Below are 15,634 nucleotides of genomic sequence, written 5' to 3' on the forward strand. Positions count from 1 at the left end.
CTGGGTTACCAGAGGATTATTAAAGGAAGCTTTCCTATTGCTATATATGTTTTCTCTAGGAAGCCCCCCAGCTTTAGTGGCTAGCTAATGGTCAGCATTCTTTCAAAGTGCACATAGACTAGTAGATCCAGATCTTGCTCCAACTTTTTTAAACACTGTTTTACTTGATTTCTGAAAGAGAAGAAAGAATTCAAGATTAAGTTATGTTTATATAGTGTCTTTCATTTCAAAGCACCACTGAAATACAGCCATCCCTGGAATGGAAAAGAGGAGCGAACCAAACTGTGGATAGTAGTCAGAGAAGGAGAAAATAAAGTAGCGCTGATTAAGTAGCAGTGCTCGGTAATCTCTTTGTGAACCATAGTCTGGGAATATTATTTTATCTCCAGTACATCTTTAATTCTACCTAACCAAGTCACTATTACCACAACAAATATCGATCCATTTATCACTTAGAGGAATCCGTCTTTTATATTTACATTTTTTTCCTTGTTACTCAAAGACAATTACTATTTGGAACCTTTACTGGTAGTCTTAGTAAAGGTCAACAAATGTATGTACATGGAGACTGAGCAGTATCACACTTCTAGAATTGTTTTTTCCATGCAAGAGTTGAGCTACATTGACAACTAGTGTGGTGAGATATGTATTGCCACCATCTGTGTTATAACTTTTCTGCTAACAGGGATTTTCAGTCTGCAGAGTTCTTTTCCAGCTCCTTTCACCATCACTAAAACTAAAACTAAATACTCTTTAAGGATACACATAATAAGGATACACATAATAAGGATAAAATTGTTTACAGGTATATATTACAGTCCTGCAGGATTGGTTTATGTAACATCACCTACAGAAAAGTTAGACTCAGGAGACCACACATAGGTAATGTAATGAATGTGGCTGCCTAGGTCTTCAAGGTCATCAAGAGGGAATAGAACTGTAGACTTCGTGTTCCCAGAGCACAGCTCCCAAAAACATGAGTTAAAGGAAAACTGTCATTAACTACAGCAGTGTTAGGACTTACACCAATTAGTCCAATCATAAGGGAGCAAAGTGATGAGACACATTTCAACATGACAATACTTTACAGTAGGCAGTACCGGTTATTCATGCTGAAAATAATTCATGTTTTTATCTACAGGAAGAATATTTTGGGAATCTAATATCCCAACAAATAAACACTGAAATGATTAAAATTTGTTTACTAGTATCTCCTCCTTCAGAACAGTACCAGAGAAACCACCTTGGTGAACTTCATGAAGTTCTCTGCTGAGAGAGAGGCTATATATGATAACCTTTGTAACCACCAATATGAGACTTGACCAGTCAGATTTGTTTGTTACAGAACTTTCTATCAGCTATGCCTGCAGCACACCTTTAAAATGAATGTTCTGTGGATATTAGGGTTCTTACACAGTCTCGTTGTCATTGAGATACTATTCAATACAGTTTAGGTAGTCATGGATTTTGATTCTGGTCCAAACCTGGAACACTTTGTATGTTCTTAATATAACACACTGTAGGACCCTGCTGATCAATAATGCTTGATGAGATGTACTAGCCAGCGACAGGTATGTTTGTTTTATTATATACCTGTATGGGGAGAGTTATACAGGTGACATAATATATTCATGAAAAGGTGCTGGATTGCCATAGCTGGATACTGAAGTCTCTTTATCTGCAGGACAGATACAGCATGGAGAGTGGCAATGTAGGAATGCTAGCAATGTGCCTAAACCATGATTTGGAATAATAAAAAATAATCACTTATGAGAGGGTAAATCATCCAAAATGCCTGTTCTGTCCTTGGACTCTCATTTTGCAAAGGTCTGTACAGAGCCTTTCATTTGGCTTCTGCGTTGCCTTGGTATGAAATTTGCCTTATCTGTTCAGAAATATGGATAGTGAAGCAACTGGCTTAGTTGATACATTGACTTTATTTCATTTGTTTCAGAGGCTTTATTGTAGCCATCCCCCATTTTGTTCTGCTCTGATATAATCTTTTTGCAGATGAATCACCGTTTTCCATTGGCAGCTTCATGTATTGTAACTGAGTCTGCCCTTCCACTGCTCTGAGGCTTCTGAAACAACATTGACTTTGGCGGAGTTACTCATGACTTACGCAGGTTTAAATAAAAGTAATAGAGGGTCCACTGAGTCTGAGTCTTAATTTCATTCAGTTTGAAAAAAAATCAGCTTCTGCTAGTATGTTCTTTAACGTAAGTTAAGAGTGGTTTATTGTAGTAATGCATTCCACAATAGATGGATTTACATTAATAACACTTGCTGAATGGGATCCTTGTATCCCTTTGCCAGAGCACCTGTGCAAGGAGAAGGGAAGCTGAATTCAAGTCAAATCCTTATTAACCTAGATCTGGCAGAGCCCCTGAACCCTATCATAGGCCATCAGCATGGGATATACAACAAGAATGAATGCAGCATTAGTCATGACTAAGGCTACATTTATATCATGGCAGTCATGGAAGTCACAGAATCCATGACTTCCAGAGACCTCCCTGACATTCTCTGGTGCAGGACTCTGGAGCTGGTATCCAGTGGGGCCCTGTCTGGGTTCCAGTGACAGGTAACAGACTCCTGAGGGGGCCTTCCTCAGGGTCCCAGTGATGTGGGGGAGATACTTCAGGTGAGTGGCTGAGGATGTCCCATTTTCTCTTTGGGAAATATGGTCACCCTGCAACTCCCAGCCACCATGGTGGCAGGGGAACCCAGGGAGCCTCAGCAGCAAAAGTCACAGACAGATCATGGCTTCTGTGAATTTTTGTTTATTGCCCTTGACCTGTCTGTGACTTTTACAAAAAATAACCATGACATAATCTTAGTCATGACTGCCTTCACTAGCCTGCTGTCATTCTGGTTACCTTTGTTTGTAGAAAGATAGGTTCTTGTGAGTTTCCACTGAACAGCTATCTGATACAAGATTTATCCCAATACCAAAATTTGTACTCCACACAGAATTCTCTGCCCCTGCAAAGGCACAGACTTCATGTGGCCCACATATTTCTGTGGCCTCCCTTGTCCCCGCATAGAAAAATGCAAAATAAATTCTTCTTCCCTGGCATCCCAGACAGTGCATCTGTTCCAGCGTGCTTGGAGTAGCCTCAGAGATGCAAATCACTGTAGGGGGAGAGGGACTGGGTGTGCATGCCTGCGGGGGAGATGTTGATTACCATCAGGAGGGCAGGGCTGGCCAACAAGCAAGAGAGACTGTCCCTCTCACTTGCTACTGGGGCTTGCTGGGCATTGAGGGGGGTAGGTCTTTTTATTATGCATAAGGAAGGCTCTGTCCCCAAGGCAGCAATGTAGCAGCCTGCCTGACTAGTAACATGTCTGTAACTTCTTGAGAATTGAAAAAATGTTTAAATATTAGTATCATGTTACAAAATTGTTTGTTTTTAAATTAAAGAAAATAGCTTTTGTAAAAAAACAAAAAAACCCAAAAACCAACCCACATTTTGTTAATGTTACTGTTGATGGTTAATTGATCTCATTCCTTGAGGCAGAAATGTAGCAGCCTGCCTGCATAGTAACATTTTTAATGTTCCTGTTGTTAGTTAACTCTTCCCATCCTCAGTGAATTCCCCTAGGACCATAAAACTTGTAAAAGTTTTAAGGCCTCTACATTGCCAGAGTGATGTAAAGCCTTATAAATGACAGGAAGGGAATCAGCTAAGAAGATCTATGTGCTTTCTCTCTTTTTTCCTGTGCCAAAGTGGCACAATGCGGTTAGATTACAGCTCAGGATTTATTTTACTTACCCATTTAAAAGAGAAGACTTTGAGGGCAAATAATACATTTACCAAGCAGTCAATAAAATGTCAGGATAATCAAAATCAAGCACTTCCCAAAGTACTCAGTCAGGTCCAGGACAATGATTAGCAAAACTGTATGACTTTCATGGGTGAAAGTCTGAGCAATTTAAAATGACATTCTCCTTTTTTTTTTCTGTTTAGTGTTCTGTAATGTAATTTAAATGAAAATCTAGGATTATAATTGGAATGCCGAGTATTAGTTACCAAGTGTTTGTAACTTAACTTTCATGTGTTAAGGAAATGCTGAATAGTTATTGTGACTTCTGTGTATTGTAGTTTAAATAACTTACCAAAACAATTGAAACTGGTGTGATTATATTGCGTTATTTTGACAAATAAAATGTGCAGAATTTTGCAGAATTTTTAATTTTGGGGCACAGAATTTTAAATTTTTTGGCATAGAATCCCCCAAGGAGTAAGTTTAATTTAGTCCCAACATTCTCCTTTCAGATCAGATTCCTCCTCTAATGAGATTAATTTGGTAGCTCGTCCCACTCTTCCCTGCATGTAGGGAAATGAGACAACTGCAGAGGGAGCTGCTTTTCATTCATTTCTGCTTGCTAAGTCAAGGTAGTCTTTCAGTGTGTAAGCTCACATGAATATTGATGATTCTAGTCACTATTGGATTCTGAGAATGTTTTCAAAGGAGTCTTAAATCAGCCTCTAATTTATGACTTGTGCTATTGTGTATCCTAACTACCTGATCTTGTGTGGGAGGCAAGTGCAAACAGGTAGATGTCTAAATTCGCTTATTTTTGATTGCATATTAGAGGCTGTTTTTGAAAACTTAGCTTTAAAGTGTCAATTCCTTCCCCGAGCAGCTTTGATGATCAGCAGCAACAGACTTTGTTTTTGTAACACTGGATGGAAATGCAGGCATACCATAAATTTATTGCTATATGCCTGCAGCTGTTGGTGGCACACAGTTTTTTTTTCTTTTAAAGACAAGCATGCATGCATTAGTGATACTGAGCCTGTAAACAGCTGTTCCTTTAACTACATTGTTTTCACCCATACCATGCAAATTATATATCTATAAACAAAATCAGTAACTTGGTTTGCATATGTAAAGTGACTGTAATGGGAGTGCAAGTGTGGAAATTACACTACCAATACAGAATAATGTTCTTTGAAAATCAGACAACCTTCCCTTTCCTAACACCATTACCTATGATATGGCAAGGTTTTCTAGTGCAGTGGTTTTCAACCTTTTTTAGAATCATAGACTTTAAGGTCAGAAGGTACCATTATGATCTTCCGGTCTGACCTCCTGCACAACGCAGGCCACAGAATCTCACCCACCCACTTCTTAACAAAGCCCTAACCTATGTCTGAGCTATTCAAGTCTTCAAATCGTGGTTTAAAGACTTCAAGGTGCAGAGAATCCTCCAGCAAGTGACCCATGCCCCACTCTGCAGAGGAAGGCAAAAAAACCCCAGGGCCTCTGCCAAACTGCCCTGGAGGAAAATTACTTCCCGACTCCAAATATGGTGATCAACTAAACCCTGAGCATGTGGGCAAGACTCACCAGCCAGACTCCCAGGAAACAGATTTCAGAGTAGCAGCCGTGTTAGTCTGTATTCGCAAAAAGAAAAGGAGTACTTGTGGCACCTTAGAGACTAACAAATTTATTAGAGCATAAGCTTTCGTGAGCTACAGCTCACTTCATCGGATACATTTGGTGGAAAAAACAGAGGAGAGATTTATATACACACAGCCTGGACCAGTCCACACAAGAGATCCACTTCCTGGACACTACGGTGCTAATAAGCGATGGTCACATAAACACCACCCTATATCGGAAACCTACTGACCGCTATTCCTACCTACATGCCTCTAGCTTTCATCCAGATCATACCACTCGATCCATTGTCTACAGCCAAGCGCTACGATATAACCGCATTTGCTCCAATCCCTCAGACAGAGACAAACACCTACAAGATCTCTATCAAGCATTCCTACAACTACAGTACCCACCTGCTGAAGTGAAGAAACAGATTGACAGAGCCAGAAGAGTACCCAGAAGTCACCTACTACAGGACAGGCCCAACAAAGAAAACAACAGAACGCCACTAGCCATCACCTTCAGCCCCCAACTAAAACCCCTCCAACGCATCATCAAGGATCTACAACCTATCCTGAAGGACGAGCCATCGCTCTCTCAGATCTTGGGAGACAGACCAGTCCTTGCTTACAGACAGCCCCCCAATCTGAAGCAAATACTCACCAGCAACCACACACCACACAACAGAACCACTAACCCAGGAACCTATCCTTGCAACAAAGCCCGTTGCCAACTCTGTCCACATATCTATTCAGGGGATACCATCATAGGGCCTAATCACATCAGCCACACTATCAGAGGCTCGTTCACCTGCGCATCTACCAATGTGATATATGCCATCATGTGCCAGCAATGCCCCTCTGCCATGTACATTGGCCAAACTGGACAGTCTCTACGTAAAAGAATGAATGGACACAAATCAGACGTCAAGAATTATAACATTCAAAAACCAGTTGGAGAACACTTCAATCTCTCTGGTCACTCGATCACAGACCTAAGAGTGGCTATCCTTCAACAAAAAAGCTTCAAAAACAGACTCCAACGAGAGACTGCTGAATTGGAATTAATTTGCAAACTGGATACAATTAACTTAGGCTTGAATAGAGACTGGGAATGGATGAGTCATTACACAAAGTAAAACTATTTCCCCATGGTATTTCTCCCTCCCACCCCACCCCCCACTGTTCCTCTGATATTCTTGTTAACTGCTGGAATTAGCCTACCTGCTTGTCACCATGAAAGGTTTTCCTCCTTCCCCCCCCTGCTGTTGGTGATGGCTTATCTTAAGTGATCACTCTCCTTACAGTGTGTATGATAAACCCATTGTTTCATGTTCTCTGTGTGTGTGTATATAAATCTCTCCTCTGTTTTTTCCACCAAATGCATCCGATGAAGTGAGCTGTAGCTCACGAAAGCTTATGCTCTAATAAATTTGTTAGTCTCTAAGGTGCCACAAGTACTCCTTTTCTTTTTACTCCCAGGAAAGAATTCTCTGTAGTAACTCAGATCCCACCCCATCTAACATCCCATCACAGGCCATTGGGCATATTTACCGTTAATAGTCAAAGATCAATTACTTGCCAAAATTAGGCTATCCTATCATACCATCTCCTCCATAAACTTATCAAACTTAGTCTTGAAGCCAAATGTGTCTTTTGCCCCCACTGCTTCCTTGGAAGGCTATTCCAGAACTTTATTCCTCTGATGGTTAGAAACCTTCATCTAATTTCAAGTCTAAACTTTCTGATGACCAGTTTATATCCATTTGTTCTTGTGTCCACATCGGTACTGAGCTTAAATAATTCTTCTCCCTCCATGGTATTTATTCCTCTGATATATTTATAGAGAGCAATCATATCTCCTCTTAGCCTTCTTTTGGTTAGGCTAAACAAGCCAACCTCTTTGAGTCTCCTTTCATAAGACAAGTTTTCCATTCCTCGGATCATCCTAGTAGCCCTTCTCTGTACGTGTTCCAGTTTGAATTCATCTTTCCTAAACATGGCAGACCAGAACTGCACACAATATTTCAGATGTAATATTGGTCTCACCAGGTCCTTGTATAACGGTACTAACACCTCCTTATCTCCACTGGAAATACCTTGCCTGATGCATCCCAAGACCGCATTAGCTTTTTTCATGGCCATATCACATTGGCGGCTCATAGTCATCCTGTGATCCACCAATACTCTGAGGTCCTTCTCCTCCTCTGTTACTTCCAAGTGATGCGTCCCCAGTTTATAACAAAAATTCTTATTAATCCCTAAATGCATGACCTTGCACTTTTCACTATTAAATTTCATCCTAATACTATTACTCCAGTTTACAAGGTCATCCAGATCTTCCTGTATGATATCCTGGTCCTTCTCTGTATTGGCAATACCTCCCACCTTTGTGTCATCCACAAACTTTATTAGCACATTCCCGCATTTTGTGCCAAGGTCAGTAATAAAAAGATTAAATAAGATTGGTCCCCAAAACAATCCCTGAGGAACTCCACTAGTAACCTCCTTCCAGCCTGACAGTTCACCGTTGTAGTCTCCCCTTTAATCAGTTTCTTATCCATCTTTCAATTTTCATATTGATCCCCATCTTTTCCAATTTAGCTAATAAATCCCCAGGTGGAACCGTATCAAATGCCTTCCTGAAATCGAAGTAAATTAGATTCACTGCATTTCCTTTGTCTAAAAAAGCGATCATGAGCTAATTCAATTCAAACTAAATGGAAGGATAAACAAAAATAGATCTGCAAAAAGAAAAGGAGTACTTGTGGCACCTTAGAGACTAACAAATTTATTTGAGCATAAGCTTTCGTGAGCTACATGCATCCGATGAAGTGAGCTGTAGCTCACAAAAGCTTATGCTCAAATAAATTTGTTAGTCTCTAAGGTGCCACAAGTACTCCTTTTCTTTTTGTGGATACAGACTAACACAGCTGCTACTCTGAAAATTAGATCTGTGACTAGGGCTTTTGATTTCAAAAGGGCTAACTTTAAAAAATTAGGAAATTAATTAGGGAAGTGGATTGGACTGAAGAACTTGTGGATCTAAAGGCAGAGGAGGCCTGGAATTACTTCATGTCAAAGTTGCAGAAACTATCAGAAGCCTGCATCCCAAGAAAGGGGGAAAAATTCATAGGCAGGAGTTGTAGACCAAGCTGGATGAGCAAGCATCTCAGAGAGGTGATTAAGAAAAAGCAGAAAGCCTAAAAAGAGTGGAAGATGGGAGGGATTAGCAAGGAAAGCTACCTTATTGAGGTCAGAACATGGTGGGATAAAGTGAGAAAGTCCAAAAACCATGTAGAGTTGGACCTTGCAAAGGGAATTAAAACCAATAGTATAATAGCCATATAAATAAGAAGAAAACAAAGAAAGAAGTGGGACCGCTAAACACTGAAGATGGAGTGAGGTTAAGGATAATCTAGGCATGGCCCAATATCTAAACAAATACTTTGCCTCAGTCTTTAATGAGGCTAATGAGGAGCTTAGGGATATTGGTAGGACGACAAATGGGAATGAGGATGTGGAGGTAGATATTACCACATCTGAGGTAGAAGCCAAACTTGAACACCTTAATGGGACTAAATCGAGGGGTCCAGGTAATCTTCATCCAAAAATATTAAAGGAACTAGGACATGATATTGCAAGCCCATTAGCAAAAAATTTTAATAAATCTGTAAATTCAGGGGTTGTATCGTATGACTGGAGAATTGCTAACATAGTTTCTATTTTTAAGAAAGGAAAAAAAAGTGATCCAGGTAACTACAGGCCTGTTAGTTTGACATCTGTAGTATGCAAGGTCTTGGAAAAAAGTGTGAAGAAGAAAGTAGTTAAGGACATTGAGATCAATGGTAATTGGGACAAAATACAACATGATTTTACAAAAGGTAGATTTCGTCAAACCAACCTGATCTCCTACTTTGAGAAGAAGACAGATTTTTTAGACAAAGGAAATGCAGTGGATCTAATTTACCTTGATTTCAGGAAGGCATTTGATATGGTTCCACCTGGGGAATTATTAGCTAAATTGGTATGTACACTACCCTTCCTCCTTATGTCCATTCCTCTATCCACGGCTGTAGCCTTTCTTACTTCATTTTCTTCCCTCTGAATGTTAAAATCCAGAATGGAGATTACCTGGACATCTCCCAACCATCTCCCGCGGATTCCTAGTTTAAAGATCTCTTAATCAGTTGTGCCAGCCTCCATCCTAGAAGTCTATTTCCTTCTTTACTCAGGTGAAGTCCATCCCAAGAGAACAGTCCTCTGTCCATGAATGCTTCGCAGTGGCCATACATCCCAAAGCCCTCCTTATAGCACCAGTGCCTGAGCCATCTGTTGAGCATCATAATCTTGTCACACCTTTGTTGTCCTCATTTGTGGACCCTGAAAAAATTTCTAATGAAGGTGTAGACCCCTTTGGAAATTTTAGTCATAGTCTGCAGACCCCCAGGGGTCTGTGGACCACAGGTTGAAAACCACTGTTCTAATGCAATATACTGATCTCAGATGAAAGAGTGTTGTGTGAATCTTTTTTTAATGATAGAAATCTACAAGTGAGTAGAAGAGTGAAATGTGAGTCAAATGCAAACAGCACCATAATGTAGGTCCATCTCTGTGAAAGAAATTAAAATTAGAGCTGGCTGGAAAACTTGAAAGGAACAGTTTTCGGTTGGAAAATACAGTTGAAATCAAAATACTTTGTGAAATCATGTAATTTTGTCTAAATTTTGTCATGAAGTAAAAAGTTCTGATAGTGTTAAAACAGGATGTTTCAACATTTTCTGAACAAACTGTGTTGATTTTTTTCCTTTCTAAATGACTTTTCATTTAGAATTTTAAATTGTCTTAAAATAAATTAAATTAAATGTTTCAGTGGATCTGAAATGAATTTTTAAAAAAGTTTCTTTCACAGAAAATTTTGAAACTTTGGGTTTCTGTCCTGAATTGGAATGAAAACAAATTTTGGAGTCTCAAAATCCTCCATGAAACAGAAATTCCGTTTTCTGCCCAGCTCTAATTAAAATTAGTGCTCTAGTGTTAGATAACTCCAAGTGACTTTGAGCTTTTCTCTTTGTATATCACGGTTTTGTGAATGTCAGTAGTAGACAATAATCCATTAAGTCTCGATGCTACTGTTTGTGAATGTTTTGTTGTTCTACTCTTGTGTGTGAGGATTCTAACAAATGAATTTCACACAGGAAAACCTTAACTAAATATTTTTATATTATTAAATATTTTTATAATATTAAATAAACTAAATATTTTCAAACTTTTAAAACTAAATATCCAGAAGTTTAATTAGACAATATTGCTCATTGTCTAAAAACATCTGAGTATGGGATTGTTGTACCTAATTTGTACTATCTAAAGATAGTAGAGGGTTTACCATTTGGCAATCATAATACAGGGTCCATGCCTTCAATTAAAAAATAAAATGTCATTCCTTGTGTCCATGCATTTTCTGATTTTTATGTTTTTTAGTTTTAAATAATACCTTTTTACTTTGTTGTTCTGGGCCTATCTCACAAAAAGCAGCAATATGAACAGGGGCATTCGCACGCACGTGCACGCACACATACACACATAGGCCATGCCTGCTCCTGCTTCAACTGAAGTTAATGGCAAAAAAACCCAAACAACTATTGACATCAGTGTAAGCGGGACACTCATTGAAATTACAGCTGTATAAGATTTGTTTCAGCAGACCAACACTGGGAAGAAAAAAGGGTTATTAGATTTGGAGCTTCCCCATTGCAGAGATTACTGTGCTTTAGCTTCTGATACGTGAATGCTTCCGATTTGGCAGTACTGGTCCATTCTTTCTGTGGGATTTTCAAAGGCCTGACCTCTTTATCTCACTTTTATTTATGTTTTTCCTGCAGGAGAAAATACAAGAAAACATCACAGAGGTAAGAGTAAGTCACAGAAGACTCTGAAGGTGTTTGTAAGTCGACTGTCCCTTAACGGGGTTGAAGAAAGAATTTACTTTCATGTATTGGTTTTTAATGTATTTGGCGTATTGGTTTTGTTCATCATGGGAATCAATTTCACAGGCAGTTGCCTCTCTGAGGCACAATCCTATACTTATTACTCAAAACTCCCATTGGCGTTAGTGGGAGTTTTGTCTGCTGAAGGATTTGGTTGTGAGTCCTAACAAATTTTCTCTCAATTCCTTCGGCAAGATCTGCCAGTTCTTGCTTTTAGCAGTACACATGCAGTAATAAAAAAAAGTGATTTGTTGGCTTTTAGTCTTGCTGATGACATGTGCCTTTCCAGGAGACCAAAGGAAGATTGGGATCCCATTGATAAACAGACCCTATTACCGCCAAAATATCGAGTTATCTTACAGTGTCCTTGCAGTAGGAAAGATCAATAGATTCATAGATATGAAGGTCAGAAGGGACCATTATGATTATCTAGTCTGACCTCCTGCACAATGCAGGCCACAGAATCTTACCCACCCACTCCTGCGAAAAACCTCTCACCTATGTCTGAGCTATTGAAGTCCTCAAATTGTGGTTCAAACAATGCAAGGAGCAGAGAATCCTCCAGCAAGTGACCCGTGCCCTATGCTACAAAGGAAGGCAAAAAACCTCCAGGGCCTCTTCCAATCTGCCCTGGAGGAAAATTCCTTCCCGACCCCAAATATGGCCATCAGGTAAACCCTGAGCATATGGGCAAGATTCACCAGCCAGATACCCAGGAAATAATTCTCTGTATTAACTCAGATCCTACCCCATCTAACATCCCATCACAGGCCATTGGGCCTATTTACCATGAATATTATAGTTGGGGTTATTTTTTCCAATGTACATTGCTTTACATTTATCTACATTAAATTTCATTTGCCATTTTGTTGCCCAGTCACTTAGTTTTGTGAGATCTTTTTGAAGTTCTTCACAGTCTGCTTTGGTCTTAACTATCTTGAGCAGTGTAGTATCATCTGCAAACTTTGCTACCTCACTGTTTACCCCTTTCTCCAGATCATTTATAATAAGTTGAATAGGATTGGTCCTAGGACTGACCCTTGGGGAACACCACTAGTTACCCCTCTCCATTCTAAAAATTTACTATTTATTCCCATCCTTTGTTCCCTTTCTTTTAACTAGTTCTCAATCCATGAAAGGATCTTCCCTCTTATCCCATGACAACTTAATTTATGTAAGAGCCTTTTGGTGAGGGACCTTGTCAAAGGCTTTCTGGAAATCTAATTACACTATGTCTACTGGATCCCCCTTGTCCACATGTTTGTTGACCCCCTTAAAGAACTCTAATAGATTAGTAAGACATAATCTCCCTTTACAGAAGCCATGTTGACTTTTGCGCAACAATTTATATTCTTCTATGTGTCTGACAATTTTATTTTTTACTATGGTTTCAACTAATTTGCCCGGTATTGATGTTAGACTTACTCCTCTGTAATTGCCAGGATCACCTCTAGAGCCCTTCTTAAAGATTGGCATTACATTAGCTATCTTGCCGTTATTGGGTACAGTAGCTGATTTAAAGGATAGGTTACAAACCATAGTTAATAGTTCCGCAATTTCACATTTGGGTTCTTTTAGTACTCTTGGGTGAATGCCCTCTGGTCCCTGTGACTTGTTACTGTTAAGTTTCTCAATTAATTCCAAAACCTCTTCTAGTGACACTTCAATCTGTGACTATTCCTCAGATTTGTCACCTATGGAAGATGGCTCAGGTTTGGGAATCTCCCTAACATCCTCAGCTGTGAAGACTGAAGCAAAGAATTCATTTAGATTCTCTGAGATGACTGTCGTCTTTAAGTTCTCCTTTTGTGTCTTGATCATCCAGGGGCCCCACTGGTTGTTTAGGAGGCTTTCTGCTTCTAATGTACTTAAAAAAATGTATTACCTTTTGAGTTTTTGGCTAGCTGTTCTTCAAACTCCTTTTTGGCTTTTCTTATTACATTTTTACATTTAATTTGGCAGTGTTTATGCTGCTTTCTATTTACCTCACTAGGTCTGACTTCCACTTTTTCAAAAATGCCTTTTTATCTCTCACTGCTTCTTTTACATGGTAGTGGTCGTCTGATTCATTGCTCTCTGGGGAGCATGGCTTTTGTTTGCTTTTAGATGGTGTGATTGGCAGTGGTGACTCTAGTTTAAAGCTTTAGGGTGGGACACTGCAATTTGCCCTAACGCTGCATCAGATTATGGATTGGGGGCTCAATCCTGCAAAGTGCTGTGCATTCCTATTGACTTCAGTGGGAATTGAGGGTATTTTGCACTGTGAAGGATTGACTCCTGAAGGTGCTTCTGAATGTGCCCCTCAGTGCTGTGTTGTGGCTATTCCAGTGAGATCCCACTACTGCTGCTTTGGAGATCTCTGTATTGGACTGTGCAATTGTACCCTGCACATTGTGGGATACTGGAACAGCTGCTGTACATGAATTTGTCATCTGGGAGAGCTATTGTGTTAAGTAAACAGCTTTCAGTGTTGTAAAGAATTTGAATGAAGGTAAACGTATGTTTCTGACTGGGTAGGTGCCCCAGTAGTAGAACCTGCGCTGTTTGTCTGTCTTTAGCTGAACTCTGTTTCTCTCATGTTTCACTTACTGCTGACTTGATCCGCTAGTTAATTATTTCATTATAGATGTGCCTGTAGTGAGAGGCGTTTGGCTGCTGTGAGATGTTTCATAGGGGGCAGAAAATAATTTCCTAGAAGCTGAACGATCACTATGTACATATTTTGTATTGCTTGCATTGACCTGAGTACACAATCTAATTTGTATTTTCTATATATGTTACTATGGCATTGGTGTGAGCGTGTGTGTTCAGGTGGTGGGGTTTTTTGTATGAGGAGGTACTTAAGCTACCATTGTAAGCATCAGAAGAGAGGTAAATTAGAATATAAGCTCATAGAAGTTAGCCCAATATCCATGTATTTATCAACTTAACTGAGAACTGAAATGTGCGAGAGATCTTTATGGCACATCTGGTTGTATGTTTTTAATCCATATACATTTACTCTTCCTGCTCACCACTAATGGGGGTTAAGTTTTATGCCTTTTGGGATTTTTGTTCCATTACTGATTTATCTCTGCATGTGTGGTGTGTGTAGTTTGTGTCTTGTGCTGGTATCAGTGTCTGTTGGCTGGTTAAATCCATGCTTTCCACAACAGGATATTTATGCTTTTTGGCCTTGTGTTATGAGACGATTGGTACTGGTCCCACGGAGGTAAGAGGTCATTGCAGGAGCCTGTGCACAGCAATTACTTAGCTTCTAGTAATGATAATCTTTTTAGCAAGTGATGGATGTCAGCCAGAATACTGTGTACTGCAGCAAATTATTCATTGTGCCTGGAAATGAGGCTCTGCTTGCCTGTAAGGCAAAATGGCTGGCTTTGAGCTTCAATCTTGGATTTGCCACCCACTGAGTGACAAAAGTATCACATTGCAAAGGAAATTACATGTATGACCGTCTGAGGCGGAAGTTTAATGTGCTCCAGTACTTCCAGGAAAGGATGCTGTAGGATGGAAATACAATTAGGTACCACTTTGGGCTATCTTTTGAATGGGGGTTTCCAAAAATATGGAAATGATTTGATTCCAGTCTTCAGCATTGGTTTCCTTCCTTTATTCATTAATCATGTCTTTTTTTTTCTTTCTTCCACACAAAAGAATCTATGATTTCAAATGTCACCAAACCCAGAAGGGCAACAGCTGTAATGGTCTTTTGTTTGCTTTTGCATCTAGTTTCATATGCTTATCTATTGGTGGTATTATTGTTAATTATTAATTATTTATATAGTGATGTATGGATCGTTGGCAGCAGTTAAAAGATTGGAGGGAAATATCCATGCTCTGAGCACCTTACAGTGTTAAGGACTGATTTATATTGAGGTCAGCTCTGTCGTATGAACAGAACAGATAAGCACATCATGGAGCAAAATATTGGAGTAACAGAGGGTGGCAGCTTTCTGTTTTGCTCAGGGCAGCCGGATCCTTATAACCTGTCTTGACTGATTTGAGACATTGTGGCAGTCTTACAGTGCATGCAAATACATGCTCGATTTTATTCTCTTGTAACTTTATATACGATGGATTCAAGTAATATTTGCAACTGTTTGGGAATTTTTGATGAGACGTGTTTTCACCAGAAAATGCTGATTTGCTGAAACCTCTCTCTAGTTTTTTGCAAAAAAATTTGAAATGTTTCAGTTTCATTCTGATGCTGAATGAAACCAAATGCCAAAACTTTGGCTTTTTTCACCAAATGGA

General features: G+C 39.5%; 1 protein-coding gene across 12 annotated transcripts in view; it reads left to right on the forward strand.

Annotated features, from left to right (window-relative positions):
- Nucleotides 1–15,634, forward strand: part of PDE1C (phosphodiesterase 1C) — a 541,496-nt gene that overhangs the window by 285,907 nt on the left and 239,955 nt on the right. For 4 of the 12 annotated variants that reach the window (XM_043508793.1, XM_043508798.1, XM_043508792.1 and 1 more), the window contains one exon: nucleotides 11,276–11,302. The exons of the other annotated variants lie outside the window; for them this stretch is intronic. In XM_043508793.1, the coding sequence (XP_043364728.1) occupies nucleotides 11,276–11,302 (27 nt within the window). The remainder of the gene's footprint in view (nucleotides 1–11,275; nucleotides 11,303–15,634) is intronic. 12 annotated transcript variants of the gene reach the window in all.

Source organism: Dermochelys coriacea, chromosome 2 (assembly GCF_009764565.3).
Source record: "Dermochelys coriacea isolate rDerCor1 chromosome 2, rDerCor1.pri.v4, whole genome shotgun sequence".
Classification (NCBI taxonomy): Eukaryota; Metazoa; Chordata; order Testudines; family Dermochelyidae; genus Dermochelys; species Dermochelys coriacea.